The following is an 18,698-nucleotide window of genomic DNA, read 5'->3' on the forward strand; positions in this document are numbered from 1 at the left end:
TGAATATTTAAGTCTAAAATTCATATCCTGCTTTACTCATCTATACCCACCTCTTATTATAATTTAAAAGTTACATAGTGCAAATATTTAATATCAATATTACTAATAACCTGAGTAGGAGTCTTACAGTTTAATATTAAGTAAGTATTTTTTTAAAATTTATTAAATAGATCAAAATTGCTTTCTTCTCATCAGCCATGTTTTAAAATATATTGATATGTATTTTAATTTATTTTAACAACTTCTCTATTAAGAGATAGAACCATATATAGTTTCCAATATAGTTCACGCTATTGGAATTATAATAATTATAATTTTAGCTTCTATATTATAGATGATCATCCTTCCTACCAATTTATTTCTTCCATTTTATCTTAGATAGGTGAAGGGATAAATATTTATTTTTACATTGTCTTATAACAATTGGGGAATCTTTTTCTCTCCACAATATGATTTTAATTTTTGATTGATAAAATTATAATTAATACACTATCAAGTTGTATATTAGAATAAGATTAAATAATAGGATCCTGATTACTGTAACAAGGATTGAATAAACATAGAAAATTTTTCCTTACGGCACATAATATAAACACATCATCAATAATTAAGGAATATGAAAAATTCCTTAAACATAAAAATATATGAGAAAAAAACAATGAATTAACAAGCAAAATTGTCAGTTACATTATTATTATATTATATGATTGGATGATATACATTTAAAATCGGCAACGGAACTTATAAATTACCAGTATACTCAGCGTCTACATAAGCGGGAAAGGTAGGAACAGTTTGCATTCAATTTTTTTGAGAGAGATAGGGGGCATGATTTATGGGTGGAGGTAGGATAAATTTTTTCAGGGTGTCTATTTAGATGAAATAGATTTAGTTATTATACCCACACTCCCCCATCCCAAAAATAATTTTGTAAATATAAACCAAAATTTTTATGAGCTCCATGAGGTTATAATGACTAATGACGCCCATGCTCTAAAATATCCGAAAACAAAGTAATCTAGTACACTTATCAAATGGCATTAAAATATAGACATGAAATTCCTGAAAACATTTCATAGCTCATAAAAAATTGTTAGATATCTTTAGGTATATTCAATTAAGCCACTAGCGCCACTACTAGAGGGTGGGGCAAGCTCATGGGGGCAAAAATTTAAGAGTCTCCTCAAAATTTTGAATCTTTTTATGCCACTAAAAAAAAGGGTAAGTCGACTAATAAAAAAAGCAGGTAATTTTAGATAATGTTAGCTAAAAAAGTAATTATTAATAATGTTAGCTAAAAATGTAATTATTAATAATGTTAGCTAAAAAATGAAGGTAATTTTGAAAATAATTAAATTGAACCCTCTGAGAGATTGTAAAGGCTAGTATACCTCCAGAATATAACCTGTAGATTGAATAAATTCCTATAAATTGGTTGTACCCAAACTCGCAAAAAATTAAATTTTTATGAATGTAAGATTATTATCATCCATCTAAATATGCTATATTTCTTTAAAGAAATTTATGTTGCAATAATGTAGTATATTAATAATCATCTAAAAATGATTTAAATGCATATATAAATTCGTTTTAACTTCATAATAGATATAATTTATTTACTGCACACTGTCTTACGTATATATAGAGTATTTCATCATTAAGGGTTACTACGGTGTACTGTCACACAAACCCGTATGTTTATGCTTTAAACATTAGTTAGAAATGGTTCATACATTCATCTAAACTATCTTAATGACCGATTTCAAAACCTCAAGAATCTCACTTAGCACTATAAATTCATCTCAAGATTCTAATATATTATCAAACATAAATAACAGCGATAAAAGTATTAATATAAACGAATTAAAACAACAAAGAAAATCTTTTCGAAAAGATTTTGGCACTTTTACCCAACGCCTCAAATCTAAAAATGTTAATGGTATAGTTTAGCTGTTTGAATATTTTATATATTGACATAATTAGATTCTGATGATGCCAAATTTTCAGCCTTAACATCTGGTGTTGAATATAATTGTAAATTTATAGGAAATGAGAATGTAAAAGAATTGAGGGGAAAACTTATCTGCCAGGAAGCTTTACAGAGCCTAAAAGTACTCTACAATCATAATACTAATCTATATTTTATTATTAGGCCAAGTTAAAGACAGATAATGCTCATAAACCCAAAATAATATTTAAAATATCATTGATTGGAATTAGTATTTTTGATGCTAAAAATAAAGTTTTTTAAAAATTTAATATCTAATTTATTAATTTAAAAAAATTAGATTTTGATGCACAAACACCCGGTAAACCGAATTTCTTTTGTTTCTAAAGATTCAAAAGATAATAAATGCTTTGGTTACATTGTTTCACTTGAAGATAAATCTATTAAATATTTTGGATTTAAAGCTGAAAAATCAGTTTGATAACATAATGATTGTTATTTATTTTTAAATGCTTTAAGGCTGAAACAATTGTAACTAGTATCCATGATCTATTTATGGTTATTAAAGATCTAAAATCAAAAATTAACAGCAATATTAATGGAAGCAATAAAGATAATATAAGTATTGTGTCATCCTCATTTGCCGATCATTTGTCTACCTCATCAAATACACCCGATAATTTTTTTCAAAGTCCATCTATACCTCCAGATCTTTTATCCCTCACAGATAATGTATTATAATTTGTTATAATGTTTTTACCTTAAGAAATATGAGTGAATGATGTAATTATACATCAGATTATTATCTGAATGAGTAGAAAATTTTAAATATATTTAGATACACTTAAATATTTTTGTTACCATTTAATGTGAACATCTTTTAAGATAATCAATTAAATATGCATGATTTGGTTGTATTGTAAGACCTTATAAGTCATAGCTGAGCTGACATTTTTATTTTTGTTTATTTATAAATTCTCTAGTATCTCAATTGAACCACTTTAAAAAATATATATCATAGACCTGCAGTGGTATCATATGCACAGCCTGGTCCAGTTTTTAAAAAAAATTTATACCTGAACATTGAAAATTTTTTTTGGTTGGCCCAGGTATAGCTAAAAAAGTTAAAATACAGCCCAAACTATGTACCCAGTATGGGCTTAGGGCTGGGCCAAGCCTGCAGGTCTTGGATATATATATTAATTATTAAAATGTATCATTAATAATGATTCAAATAGATTTTGCTTCTTCCAAAAATACTTATTTGTGGGATGCCTGACATGGGGCATATTTAATTATATAGCCTTTGTCATGTCAGCCATACAATTTCTTTTTACACCTTCCATCTTATTGCTGATTCGAATATGATTGTAGTTGTAATATATTCGCTATCTTATTTTGTAGGCTTAATGTAGAACTATGCAAATTCATTTTTTTTGGCCACAATTTAGCCCAAAAATTTGTATTTATTTTTAAGCCTAGTCTCGCCAAATTTTTTATTTATTTTTATTGCCCTAATCCCATAAAAATTCTATTAATTGTTTTATAATAATTTTGGGCTTTTTTGCCTACTGACTTTAAAACTGGGCATAATGTCAAGTCAATTTGCAGGGTTTTCACCTGATTTCAAAAAGGGCATCTTATTCCTGATATCTATTAAAAGTGTTAGGAAGTTTTTTATGTCTCATAATTTATATTTTAATATTTTGTCTTTAAACAAAATACATAATAACAGAGTTCGAAAGAAAATTCTGCAAAGATTTTTTGCCCAAAATTTTCAGCAAAATTTTTTTTTTTAGAAATTTAGGTAAAATTTGATTAAAAAAATATCTTCATAGAACAAGAATCTTTAAAGATTTTTTTTATTCTGAAGAGCATTAGATGGTTCTTGAGTTTTATTTGGAATTTTAATTTTTAATGTTGATAAATGACTAAAAAAAGCAAGCTTCTAATAAGAACTATAAAGTCAGTTCCCATGACTTATGGTGACACCTTTTAAAAAAATATATGATTATCAATGACATATAATAATACCTAGACTAACGACACATTCATTAAAAGTGTACATCAATGAAAAACAGCTTGGGGACGATAAAAAAAATTAAAATTTTAATTTAAGCAAAGTAAAATATAATACCTCACAATTATTCTAAAACTATTCTCAAAAGGAAATAAGTATTTAGCACACCAAATTTAAAGTATTCTGGACCCCATACAGGTTACCGAAATGGCGTGTCACATAGTCTCCAGCTGATTTGCATTCAACGACGTTGAAATGCATTATTATGAATGAATCGTCAGTCTAGGTATTATCATATGTCATTGATAATAATAAAATATTTAAAATTTTATTCATTATGGTACACTTAATATAAAAAATAAATTAATATCAAATTTTTAAGCTCATGTCACCTCAACCGAATACAGTTAACAATTCTTTCCCCCGCATTTCTAACAGTATCCCTCCACTATCACCTGTAAATACGCTTAATCAAACTAACCCCATTTCCCTCATCAACCCACCATCATATAGTCATGGAAGCAGAGATGATGCATTTAATTATATTTTCGACGTACAAACCCCTGTGTTACCCACACAATTAAAGCATCCATCCTCGGTAGAAATACCCCCAAGAATCGCCCCTCAAGTAGAGGCCCTTAATTCACCCGAAATTTTTTACCCCTCAACAAATCCTCAAAACAGCCCAGAACGAACTGGCGCCGAATTTAATGGCTCTGGAAGCGTCCGCTATGACTATTCCTCTTCGTCTGACGATATTCTGGAAGATCAGATGGAGCCGCCATCTTTACCACCACCTCCACTCCCTTCTCATATTTTAGAAATTCCTAACTTGGCTCCACCACCTCTTCCTCCTCGTCCTTCCGTGACATCTAATTCTTGGGTCAATTTTGGATCGTTCGATTCCAATCCTATAAATACTCCTAACCCTTCTTCGTTGCTTCGGAAAGTTGTGGATAGAGAAGAACAAATTTATTCTAATATAGCTACCGAAAATGTATACGTTTCTCGTGGAATGAAGAATACTAATTTAAATCTCAAAAAAGATATTTTTGAGTTTGGCCCTACGACGGCGAATAATACGAATTCGTTATGCATAGTCAATCCTGGTGCAATTAGATTCAATCCTGTATTTCCCGATGATACATCCAATTACCTTCCTACCGGCAAAAATAACACTAACAAGCCCTACATAACTAAGGGTAAACGAGATCCAACAAATTTCCAGAAAGATTCTGCAAATATGTCTCGAGGAAGTTCATCTTCATCCCTCGGATCTTACAACGAAGATTTAGCTCCCACCTTAGTTGTTGACCAAAACAAGTTAGAAAATCAAGAAAACGCAACGAATTCCAATACGAAATCGATAGGTAACTTTACTATTGAAATATTAATTTATAGAGGAGGGAAGGAAGAAAGAGATAAATATAATATAAGGTGAGATTTTGGAGATTTAAACTATTAAGACTTCTTCTAGAACTGACTCTTAATGTTTTATGTTTTAATGAATAATCTTGTTCGAATTCTTGTTAAATAATCTATCCATATTTATAATTGGCGTATTATTTCGTTGACATTATTATTGTGTACATCACTAGGACATGGTAGCGGATATGAGCTGGTGAGCCCCCTTAAAATCATACCGATATTTTTTTTTCTCATTTTAACTAAATTTCGTAAGTCCTTATTTTTTATGGATTCAAACTCTAAACCCGAGCCTGGTTTAGGGATTTTTCACTAAACGCAACCTGAACTCCCTTCCTTTTCCCACTTTAGAATAAGGGTTGTTCACATGTCTAATTAGTATCATTATTTATTATTTTTATAGTTTTTTTTAGTAAGGCTATAATTAAATGACAATCGATAAACATAAAAATAGGTTATTTTTCATACCTTAACCTTTGATATTTCCAGAAAATATTAGGATTCTAAAATTTTGAGCACTTATTTAGTTACGCGTACTTTAGTTTGTATACCGAATTTTACCCAAATCCTCAGGGTTCTAAGGAATCGTGATCGATTTGACATGGAAGGATCCAATTTAATCTTTTACCGTAGATCAAGCGTCCGATTCACCATGAATTCGCGCTAACTGCTAATGAGTAGTCACACCTCTCCACGGACCGAACAATAATATTTTTTTGATCGTTATATTTGTGCGCATTATTAAAGCTGTTTGCCGATGAAACTATCTATCACCTGCCCAATGTTAAAAAATTAAATCGGGGTGTTAAATTATTACTTTTTTAAAAATTGACAATAAAATCTATTTTTTTAAAGAAAGGCTAAAAGATTATTAGTAAGTAAAATATATATTTGATTCTTTATTAGTTATAAATACAAATTCAATTTTGTAATCTTATAGTTATGTACGGAAATAATTTTATTGGATTTTGATGGACATGAGGAGAATCTACTTAGATTCGACCGCAGAGATAGAGAAACCCCTTTCACAAGGTGCTAGTTGCTAGAAAACAAAGAATTTTTTGTGGTTAGTGTGGATAGATGCGGAAGTTTTTCTCAAGATTTAAAACGTCTATCCTGTGGATGATGACGTTTTCCGATAAGAATATGGCATTCTTGTTCTAATCCATTCACAGTAGAATCGTAATTTGTGTTTGTCAATGAATGTTTACTTGCTAAATTTGTTAGATAATTTGTAAGTAGTTTAAAATATTTTATAATAAATTCAGTCAGTGCACAATTTTATTCTGTCATTTATTTTGATACAATTTTTAATCTTTTAAGCTGGGAATCTGGTAAAGATACCGACACGACACTTAGATAATTTGTGAAATAAAAAAGGTAATTTAAAATACGTATATAATATATAATGAATGCCTAACAGGAAATCTTAAAGCTCAGTTTTTTGAAAGTAATATTTTATTTTTGCTCCACTAGATCAAAATCGCGGTTCATCTTGTTGGGGAAATTTTATTTTAATATCTTCATTTGAGCGTTATTGTAAATATCATCACTAGAATCACCATCTGGAAAACTGTTATCAGGGTAAGGATCGGTGTTATCAAGATCTAAATCTAACATATCAGATGATGAATCAATTGTATGCAAGATTTTCTCTGATTTCGAACTCAAGTACAATCTCTGCTGTTATTCTAATATCTCAGAACAGTTATGATTTCTCTTATTCTTTTGATTAGATTTTCAATAAATGATAACTTTTATAATGCCGTCGATGTTTACTAAATTGTGTAGACCAGGATCCAAAATGCGATAATATTCTCATAATCTAATAGCCCCTCACTCCTTTTTTTAATGAGGGGTTCCAGCATCAGTGACTATCTTAATTTTTTTACAAATTGAATTACTTAATCCATTGTCAAGAATGGTCCAAACTGTATGTTTTCTACTAACCTATTGAGTTTGCTAGGGTAAATACAACATTTCAAAATTATTATTTATTATGTTTAATATATAATCTGTTTCATATGTCTAATGTGATGGCACAAAATTTGGTTCCTAAGTTAATTTGCTCCTAAAAATCGATGCTAATACCAGAATGGTTTTAGTTTATATTAGTGTTCTGCATCGGACCTGATTTCTTCCGAATTTATTTAAATAATATAAAAATTTTACAAATAAATAGCGGCTTTTTCTTGCAGGAATTTTAAAATATATCAATTTACTTGACGAAATGTAATAATATCGTATTTAAAAGTTTAAGCCCGACCTGAACCGGCCCGGAATTTTAAAAAAAATGTCAGGCCCAACTAAATCCGAACCGAAACTATTTTTTTAAATTAAATGCCTAGCAGTGATCGCCAGATATTTAATTTATATATCGGGTTTAGACCGCATTCATAGAGGACCCGATTCGACACGATTTAACAGCTGATCGATTTTTAAAATCTGTTTATGAGATCAATTTTTTTGTAATAATATTAATGTTGTCTTTAATTCTATACATGATAATAACCTAAGAAATATTGGTTTTAATAAAGAAAAATTGATTCTCATAAACCGATTTTATAAATCGATCAGCTGTTAAATCGTGTCGGATCGGATCCACTATGAATGCGGCCTTAGTCTATGTATCGGTTTAGTTTATATCGGTCTTCGCGCATTTGATGTTTTTCACCTAATAATCTGGGTTTGAAATGCTCTTCAAGAGAAGATTTTTTGAGAATTGATTTACCTAAAATTCCAAATTTGTGATTTTTTTATGTAATAAAAATCTTAATCCCAAATTTTTTTTAAAAAAAATTTCTTCTTAAAATATAATTTTGTGATCCTCTAAAATTTTTTTTTGTCTAAACTCTTCTCTAGGATGATTTGTACCCTTTTTTTTTAATATATTTTTTTTTCTCAGTTTTTTTTATACATATATATTTTTTAATTCATTTTTAATATTATGCTTATTTGTTTAATATATATTTATAATTATAATTTTCTAAAATTTTGGGCAAAAATTTCAACTGAATAATATTATTTTAATAATGTAGAATATTTAAGGATATTTTCTGGTTTAAAAAGCAAATAATTTTTAATATTATGCTTAAATGTTTTTTTAATATATATTTTTATTTTAACTATAATTTTCTAAAATTTTGGGCAAAAATTTCAAACTCTGAATAATATTATTTTAATTAATGTATAATATTTAAGGATATTTTTTGGTTTAAAAAGCAAATTAAAATAATTTTAGGAAAATTAAAAAGTTAGATAAGCAGATAATTATGAATTCGCTATTTTGAAAATTTTTTTTTTCAAAAATAAAACCTTTAGGAAATTAAAAAGTTAGTTGAGCTAGTGGGAAGAAGAAAGTTTAAAATTATGAAAACATTATTTTTATAAAAATATTAAGAATAAGAAACGAAAAAAAACTCAAAATTTTGAAAACATGGATTCCTTTTCCGGTATATAAATTTGGCACGGTTCCAAGTTCCGATTCAAAACTCTCTGTTAAAGCAATCAAAAAAAATTTCAAATAAAATAATCCTCTAAAATGAGTCGTTTTAACATTTTAAAATATAATATATATAAATTACTCGCACTTTTTTTACGACTGGTCGGTTAGTTTTTAAGCATAATTAAAATTAACTCGTTTAGGACGCTTAGACTTTTTTTGCCGAATCGAAAATATTTTTTATGGACACTACTACCAAATTGAAATTAGGCATTTTGAGCACGCCTTCACGCCCGAACTCTCTAGTTACGTCACGTTCAGGTAGAAATGAAGCAATTCAATTGAGCCCCCCCCCCTCTTCTCTAAATTTAGAAACTTTCGTCAGGGGAAATCGTTTTTTAAAGTTATTATTATAATTTAATCTTTAATAGCTCTTCCCCATTTTTAATGCAAGTCCTAATTCGTTTTTTTGGACATCAAAATTGATTGGACCTAACTAATGTATTTATTCTATAGATTGACGAGAAAGCTAGCTTTAGCGCCATTTTATGGTTTGCGCGTCGACTAATTGTTTTATCGTTCATTATGTTAGAATGCATATATTAATATCATTTTAATCGGCATGCAAGCCACAAAACGATGCCACAGCTGTCTCCTATGTATGCATGCACAAAAAGCATTTATTACACTCATCGCTAATCTAGTACTATTCACACATCATTGGACCTAACGAAAAGTAAGAGTTTTGACAAAAAAAACGGCTTTGAACGTAAAATAAGTTATTTATTATAATTCAATATTTAATATTATAACTATCGGCATTACATTTAAAAAGAAAAGGTTAAAAGAAAGGACAAACGCCGCAACAAAAATAACAAAAACGCTTCCAGTAACTCAGTCGATTTTTCCTCCCTAAATTCATCCTTCTCGTCCTTGCCCTCGTCCATCGATTTGGATTTCGATTAAGCAATATTTTCAAGAGTTTGTGTCAAGATGCCGTCCTACCTTAGCATTTTTTTTATACTTTAGACGATAAGAAGAGCTTCGAAGCAGAACTTTCCATTTTTTAAAAAAATCAGCTGATGCGAAAACGGAAATTTGTATTTACTACGCCGGGAAAGCCGCGATAATTATCGATACCTTTTGAAGAAATTTATTATTTATTTATTTTTTTCTAACAACTTATTTCATTTATGTCAAAGCAACAACAAATTTTTTTTTTTAAATAATGTTCTTCTTTATGAGGTATAATTAACCTTGGATATTCGATGAAATTTTTTTTTTGTTATAAATAATCGAATTATTCATCTTTTTCATAAATAATTTAAATCGTTTTTTTAATTAAATTTATATTATTAATCCGGCAAATTTCACATTTTTTATGGCTAAAATTAGGCAAATTAAAACAGCTAAATAATATATTCTAGACTTCAAATTATTATCGTATATTTTTTATATATAAAATTATATCGGAATTTATTATATTATTTTTTATTTTACTATAAAAAAAGGAACAATTTTATATTATTATAATCGCTACCTCTACTTTCTAAATTAGTAGTATTTCTACCGCTATTTTTTTTAAAGTAGCGCGCTGAAACTCCACTACTGAAAAAGGTAGCAACGCTAGAATAGCCCCCTACTTTAACAACGCTGCTAATAACCTATTCCTTTTATACAGGCTACTTGGCCTATTCAGAAACTATTAATTTATTTGTACGAATACTAAAATATACTATTCGATCGGTATAATTGCGAATAGTATATTATACCAATTTTTCCAAAAAAATAAAATTACAAATAATTCAGTATTCGATTATGCCAATCCAAAAAATAAAACACTGATTTCTTCTGAATTAAACGAAAAAAACATTAAGAGATTATTCTACAATATACAATACACATTAGCGATCTGCATTGGGGGTAATTTTTCAAGCCCGACCCTTGCACGGTATTTTTTTTAAAAAAAATTTGTCCTGCCATTCCCGATCCCGAACGAAATATTTTTTGTCTATCCTGAAAAGCCCGATCCGAATTGAAAATTATTTGTCCACCCGGCCCGAATTTATTTAAATATAGAAAAAATAAACCCGGCCTGGCCCGAAGTTTTTAAAAAAAATATTAGTCCCGAACCAATATTATTTCTTTTAAGATTTGCAGATCTATAATACACATCATTTTTGATGAACTATATTTTAATAGTGTAACATTCATACATATATGGGTCGGTGAGCTATTTTATTAAATTTACAAATTATTAAATAACATAATAATTGGGCCATGAAATCGGTTACTAATCCTTAATCTTACAAGTAAATCAATGTAAGTGGTATTATTGTCTTACAATATCGTTATTAACAAAAATATAAAGAATATTAATAGGCTTATTTATTGTCAGTCATTTTTTTAAAAAAGGAATAAAAAAAATAGCTATTTTAATTTATTCATGCTATATTTAATAAATTATGTGTCAACGATATTCAGCAGTGAATAAAATTTGTTTGGTATGATTATGCAGCTAAGGAAAAAAAAATGAGACATGAAAGTGAATGTAAAAATTACAGCCAATAATTGACAATGCTTTCAATATAATATATATAATTATCATGACCCTAGGTACATAGCAAATATAATAAATCCTTTCTTAGCAGGTTTATTTAGGATAATAAAAGTATATAGGTATTAAAACTAGTAGGAAAATATAGCCCAAATTTTGTATGAAAAATAAATATAATATTTTATTTATGTACCTTTACTTAGGAGATGTAACAGGCCTTAAGTTTACACGTTAGCACCATTTATTTTAGAAAATTTTTCTGATTATATTTATTTCCTTTTCCTACCCTCAGAATATTTTTTATTCTTATGCCCCTTTAGAAAGCCTATCTCCTGAATTATAATAGGAATACAATCATGTAGACATTTCTGATACATTGATTTATCTGTAACTGACCTCGGAATTTCAGCAATAAATTTTATTGACCAACTAACTTATTTGTTTTTTTGTCTCCAAACTTTTTGATAAAATTTAAATCATTTCACTATCTTAAAAGTTTTAAATTAGATAAATATTAAATTCTTCAATTTAAACTATTTTATTATTTTTTTTTATAAATAATTATATTTAAATTGTAATATATATATTATTTATAAATTATTATAAATAAGTATCATAATTAAAAATTTTATCAAAATTCGTCGCTCCTAAATTTATTATATTGTATAATATTTTCATCAATTTGAAGGTTTTAAGTCAGTAGTTATATTAATTTCATTCACCATTGTTAGATTGTCGCACTCGGGCTTTTGCGGGGAAGATAAATGCAGTGTGTTCAGATCGAAATTTATGCACCGAGAAATATTTGCATTATTTTTGAAGAAATCGGTCCTTTTTGTAAAAAATAATCTGTTCACATCTTGATAAACATTCTGCGATTAAATATTCAAATAGAACATTAAAATTTATATTTTTTTATAAAAGCGCTTAATTCGTGCTTTTTCGATTAAAAATTCGTCGGGGTTCGGATCAGAATTTAAAATTTCGGTTGAACATGATTTTGACATTAAAAGATTAGAGTAGGGCTCCATGTTACGACAATGGGTTTTATTAAAACAATGTTTTGATAAATTTTAAATAATTTTGACTTTATTTTTGTAAATTGATTCAAAGGAAAATCTATTAAAATGTCAAATTGATACATCACGTTTATTTTTTCTACCTTGTAATTTTAATGTAATATTCTAATTTTTAAAATTGTTAAACAATTGATGTAATTATTTAAAAAACTTTTTAAAAAAAAACTCAAGGCGGCCCAAGTTTCTAATTAATTTTTTGGGAGACTGGGGTAAAACGTTAGGCATTTTGCATATTTACCATAAAAATTTTAAACAAGAGTCAAACACAACAAATTATAGAACAATGTATAGCCTCATTTCTCATCTACAAGTAAAAAAAAGTATAGCCCACTACCTATAATATTTTAGGAGCTATTATTAGTTATGTCAAACTACTCATTTTACCCTGGGTACAGGATAAGCACTGGGGTAGAGTGGTTAAAGTAATATTTGACATATATTTATCATTTTATTTAACAAATATTACAAATTTAAGATATATTTATGATTTTTATTTACAAACTAATCAATACAATAAGGACATGTAAAGTAGTTATCATAATTAGCACATTTAGAATGAGCCCATTCAAGGCACAGTGTACATTTTAACCATTCATCGCCCTCGCGACTATTTTTATAGTTTTTATTGCAAATTTGATATCTTTTTTCTTCTCTGAATAAATAATTTCAATATTAATTTGGTAACTTTATTAGTAACTCAATTGAAATATATAATATATCTATTAATTAATACTCAATTCAAATACAAACAAAATAATTTAATTATGTTTAGGCTTTAATCCCATAATGACCTACTTGCTTCTAATATGATCACACAATCTAGATTCTTCTTCATTTGTAAATATTTGTTTATGATCTGAACTTTAAATACCATTTTTATATCTTCTTCTCAATATTGTATAAGGTATTTTATATTTTTTGCAGACAAATTCAATAAAGTGTTATTTTATATTTTATGGCTTCATCTAATCTATTATACTTACATCTCTAAATATGGTTTTTCTTTTATAATTTCTCATTATTTGATTGATAAAATAAAAATTATAATAAATGAATGAAAGAAGAATGTGAATAATTATATATTTTAACCGTTTTACCCATAACAGCTTTACCCCAAGGTGACATATATTATAAATATCGTTATTGCGTGACTTCTATTATAGCTATAGATATCAGATAAATTTTATTTTATAGCTAATACATTAAGGAACATGTGTGCCAAATATTGAATCCTGAGGATATGTATATATCACTAAAAGCAAAATATACTAGAGAATGATTTTTATATTTTTTGGGTAAAAAGGTGTTTTTTGACAAAATATATAAAACGAGGTAAGTTTTTTAAAAGATGAACATAGGTTAGTAATTAGTTATAAAAATATATCTTCACACCAAATTTAAAATCTTTGTGCTCAAGGGTTAAAATGTTATTCGCGTTAATATTGTTACGCCATCAAACGCTTTACCCCGGTCTCCCCTTATTATAAATTAAAAGACTGCCAGTCTCTTTCAAAACAGTCCTTCCAAAATATTTCTAAGTCACAACCAATGACAGACACGATGCATTCATTAAAAGTGTATGTTGTAATTGTGGTAACATGCAAATTTACTAGATTAAGAAAAACGCCCGACAGGCAAATTACTTTTAAACAAAATTACGAAGCCGAAAGATATTCAAATCTACTCAAGAAAAAAGAATCAAATCTCGGTACTAATTGAGACTATGCAAATGTTGATTAAAGAAAAAGGATATATAATGGAGAAATTATGATGCGCGGAAGGATGATTAAATTATTTTAACTTAAATTTACTTTTTAATTTTATTTTTTTATATTAATTTTAATTTTTCTTTTATTTTGATTATGTTTTTCACTTTGTATTTAACTATGTTTATTATTATTTAATAAAGGATTCAACTATAATATTAGTATATATTTCTTTTTATATTTAGGTTTTGATTTCCAATGTCAAATCTCGCTTTCTTGACAGTGTACATCAATGAAAACAGCTGAGGACGCCATTTTGATAACCCTTATTCTTTTTAAAATAAACCAGAGGTCAATTTATTCCTATTTCTGACTCAAACTTTATTAAAGAATTGCCTGATCATCGAGATAATAAGGAAGCAAGTAATAAATTTAATAGTAGTTATTAACATGAGAATAATTATTAAATGGGTTACCAATATGGTGGGTCTAACTGATTTGCATTCAACGACGCTTTCAAATGCATTATTATGAATACATCGTCAGTCTAGGTATTATTATGTGTCATTGGTCACAACATCAATTCAAGGAATCTATATACTACGAGCGTTATATAGTTTATAGGTATCAGGGCATAATTTGGTAAGGTGGGATTCGAATCGTTAATTATAAATAAAATTTCTTTTATTTTTAGTGGATGCCATTTTCAATTAACATATTTACCTTCCATTTTTTTTCTATTTAAGCCCGGACCGGTATAATGTTGGGTATTCTATTTAAAAAGTAATCTATTTAAGTTTTCTTTTCTGAAGCCATCTACTTGGGATATGGTTAATATAGCTACAACTTAAATTAAATCATTTCTCCATATGGAAAACCTCGAGAAAGTTAGAAACTGATCTCATAACAGATCAAATATGTTATAAATTATTTTTTTAGAAACCCCATATTCTACCTATTAATGAATGGTTGCTCTACAGAGTTGCCAAAGTATCAAGCTAGAAAAATGTGGTATATGTATCTAGATTAGAGGTCTGCAAATGGAAATTTTTTTAGATCAAACCCGGATGGGAGTCAGTCCGATTTTAATTTTCACTAATCGGTATATTTTTCAAAAAACCAGAAAACCTATGTAAAAATAACCAATAATGATGAAGATATGGGTTTCATGATTTTCCATTTAATCTATTAATAAGTAATAAATAAATATATTATGAAATTTAAAATAAATATTTAAAATAATATTTAACATTAATATATCGAAGATTTCTTTTTAGAAATACCAAAATTTCAAATTTATCAGAGGTCAGCCTGCGGCGATGGTAACCAATATCACCAGCTTCACTAAAAACAGATTCTGAAGGGATTACCGCACACTTTTATAAACAGAATACGCAAAAAATAACAATATGGCAGAATGTTTATTAATTAATTATTATTAAAAAAATATACATAAAAATGGATTTCGATTTTATTTATAAAAATAAATGATTTTAAATATAACTTTTTTTACAAATTTTATAACATTTTATTTTTGTTAAAGACGCCATTTTATATCGGATCGGAAAATTTTATAATATTGGCCGACAACCGATATTTTAAAATGGGTTAAATATCGGTCCGATCCGATATAAAATATCTGTACATCCCTAGTTACCTTCTATTCTCTATCAAGCATGATGGACATTTTTACTTTTACTCGCCAAGCCCAAATAAATTTTCAGACCTTAGCAGGGCCCCGGGCCTGGCAGTGCAGGTCTCTAATCTAGCTACAATTTTATAAAAAGTATTTATATCTAGATATATTTTTAGACAATGTATCCATATTTAGATCTGAAAGTATCTTTTAACAACTTTGGCTAAGAGTGTATACTTATACAACTCAAAAAAAAGGTTTATAAATTTTATCATTTTTATTCAAATTTAATTTTGTGGACTTTGACTTTGGCTATAATTATGTAAAACTTTTTTCTTTTTTTTGAGTTAGGTTGTGATTTAATAATATCTAACATTTATATAAAATTTCATATTTATAGTGAATACATTTGGGAACAAATAAGATACTTTTTTCCCCCTAAATTTACCTCAATATAGAGCTCCATCAAAACTTCCAAATTTGAAAGAGATACTTAAATATAGCGAATGCTGTGTCAGGATCTGGATCAGATATTTTACTAGATGGAATTAACAATATCGGACCAAATACAGCACTAATTTCGTCCAAATTCATCTTGTTGTGCCGCGATTGACATAAAACTTTTTTCAGGTGCCGTAATAGGAAATCTATGTTGTCCTAAATTTGTTTTAAAAAAAAATTATAATTATATTTTCTTATTTTAAGGAGAAATTCATGGTATATAAAGAAAGAAACTGCGAATAATTTATATATATCGTTGCATGAGAATTAGAATATTCTATTTCCACTTTTTGTAACTTTATAAGAGAGTAATTAAAAAAAAAATTAGTATATTATTTTCGATAGGATGGTTAAACTTGTATCAAATTTAATTTGAGTTATTTATTAAATAATTCTGATTTTTCAATAATTATGAAAAAATTGATTTACGAAAAAAGGCATTTTTGACAAAAAGTAGACATAGAATAATCTAATTCTTAGGCCACGATATATCTCAAAAGGCTTTTTTAAATTAAAATCCAGCCTAAATAATATCTCCCATTTCATCAATTGAAACAGCAGATTCATTCTCTAATTCATTTAGACTGAAGAGTTCTCAAATAATATTTTTTTGACATTGCCAAAAAAATGAGGTCGACATCATGAAAATATTATGCCTAAACCGAATTGCGTTATAATGGCAAATGACTTTTATACAAAATTGATTTTCCGTTCAAGAATTTTATTCTATTTCAATAAATTCGATCTTTATAAATAATCACTTGATTAACTATATAAAAAAAATATCTTGTTAAAGTAAAGGGATTACTATTAAAAAAATAACCACCGAATTCTCTAAGAAAAGCAATATATCCCTGGCTTTACTTCAATTACAATAATTTTTTTTTAGAGAACAATAATTTAACGCACAAAAATTTTTATTTTACTCCTTGCTATGTTTTAAACAACAATAAAAAATTAGAGTTTGAAAACAAATAATCCAATTATTTTTTTTTGCCTAAAATTTTGAGCAACAAAAAATTATTATCCCAAAATTTAAGATTTTTTTTAAAGAAGATAAAAATATTTTTGATTTCATCATGGAATATCTTTTACCCCGTATTCACAGTTAGAGATCAAATCACGGCGAAATAAATATAAATAATTTTACATTCATATTTGTATACTTCGCAGCAAATACCGGCTAACTGCAAATGCGAGGTTATGCATAAAAACCACAAAAAGATTTTTAGAAAAAAAATATCCTCAGAGATCTCTTTGATTTTTTTTATTTATTTTGAAAAGAATTTCAAAAACTATGGAAAATAATTCTCTTTTTTTTTCCTAACCCGTACCACATCCGGGACCAAAAATAATTAGGTTTATAAACCCTGACCCGTCTTATATTTCTCTAAACCAAGGAGCAGGCCGGGGTTAAATAGTCTTTGCTATTTTACGATTGATTTTTATTTCAAAAATAAAGGTTATACGTCCAAACTTAACTCCCAGCCTTTTAAGATATACCTGTCCTAACTTAATTGGCGTTTTTCAAAAAATTTTACCCAAGTACCCCATTCTATTTGATCGATAGTTTGAGTAATTTACTGGTAATTTAGATTTATACCAGATCTGATACCCAATGGACCGGACACCATTTAAATTATCGAACCAGAACCCGTGCCGAACTTCATTTTTTTTTTATTAAACCTAAAATTCCGAAAAATATTTAAAAGATCTCTCAAGATTTTTTTTCTTTCAAATTCTGAAATTTATTATGGCATCTATTAACTTTATTGATCTTGGGTAAGCATTCAACGACGCTTAGCAGTAGGGATTCATTGCCAGTAGGGTCAGTAGGATTGAAAACCGAAAAAGCGTCTACTAGCATTTGATACAGACTATTGGTTATCAATGGTTCTGGAAGCTCTCTCAAAAAATCTTTTACGATATCTTTTTTTTTAAAAAATGATAAATTGCATTTTTGTATTTTATTTATGCTATATAGATTAGATCGCAAATCACTTTTTTTTATACATATTAAATTATTTATTTCTTAATAGTATATATTATAAAAATTAATTTATAGGCTCGTATTTTAATTTCAAAATTAAAAATAAATAATAAAAATTATAATTAATTATGATATTATATTTAAATTCAATATATTTTTTAAAAGTAGCGAAGTAGCGGCTACTTAGCTACTTTCAAAAAAGTAGCGCGCTAAAAAATTAAATAATTACAAAAAAAGTAGCCGCTATTAGCTATAGCTACCAAAAAAGTGCGCTACTTTAACAACCCTGGTAATCAGAAATCAATAATATTATACCTATTTACAATTAATGAGCATTGCTCCTCTACCCTATTTAAATAATCATAAAATACTTTTATTTTTATTTTACTAACCT

The 18,698-nt window shown here is 27.5% G+C and overlaps 2 protein-coding genes across 3 annotated transcripts in view; one reads left to right on the plus strand and one right to left on the minus strand.

Moving 5' to 3' along the window:
* The first annotated feature begins 1,752 nt into the window (after positions 1–1,752).
* Positions 1,753–10,610, plus strand: LOC135928792 (disabled homolog 2-like). The gene is made up of 7 exons (XM_065465255.1): positions 1,753–1,939; positions 1,984–2,111; positions 2,153–2,242; positions 2,289–2,423; positions 2,468–2,680; positions 4,351–5,338; positions 9,671–10,610. Exons 1-7 carry the CDS (start codon positions 1,753–1,755, stop codon positions 9,799–9,801), a joined length of 1,872 nt encoding a protein of 623 aa, XP_065321327.1. The 3' UTR covers positions 9,802–10,610.
* Positions 10,611–12,038: 1,428 nt separating this feature from the next.
* LOC135928125 (uncharacterized) overlaps positions 12,039–18,698 on the minus strand; it is a 64,684-nt gene continuing 58,024 nt past the window's right edge. For both annotated transcript variants that reach the window (XM_065464486.1, XM_065464485.1), the window contains exons 9-11: positions 18,083–18,243; positions 16,262–16,470; positions 12,039–12,264 (exon numbers count right to left, since the gene is read on the minus strand). In XM_065464486.1, the coding sequence (XP_065320558.1) occupies positions 16,279–16,470; positions 18,083–18,243 (353 nt within the window). In that variant the 3' untranslated portion in view covers positions 12,039–12,264; positions 16,262–16,278. The remainder of the gene's footprint in view (positions 12,265–16,261; positions 16,471–18,082; positions 18,244–18,698) is intronic.

This window comes from Gordionus sp. m RMFG-2023, chromosome 4, assembly GCF_954871325.1.
Source record: "Gordionus sp. m RMFG-2023 chromosome 4, tfGorSpeb1-WG-v2, whole genome shotgun sequence".
NCBI classification, from domain to species: Eukaryota; Metazoa; Nematomorpha; class Gordioida; order Chordodea; family Parachordodidae; genus Gordionus; species Gordionus sp. m RMFG-2023.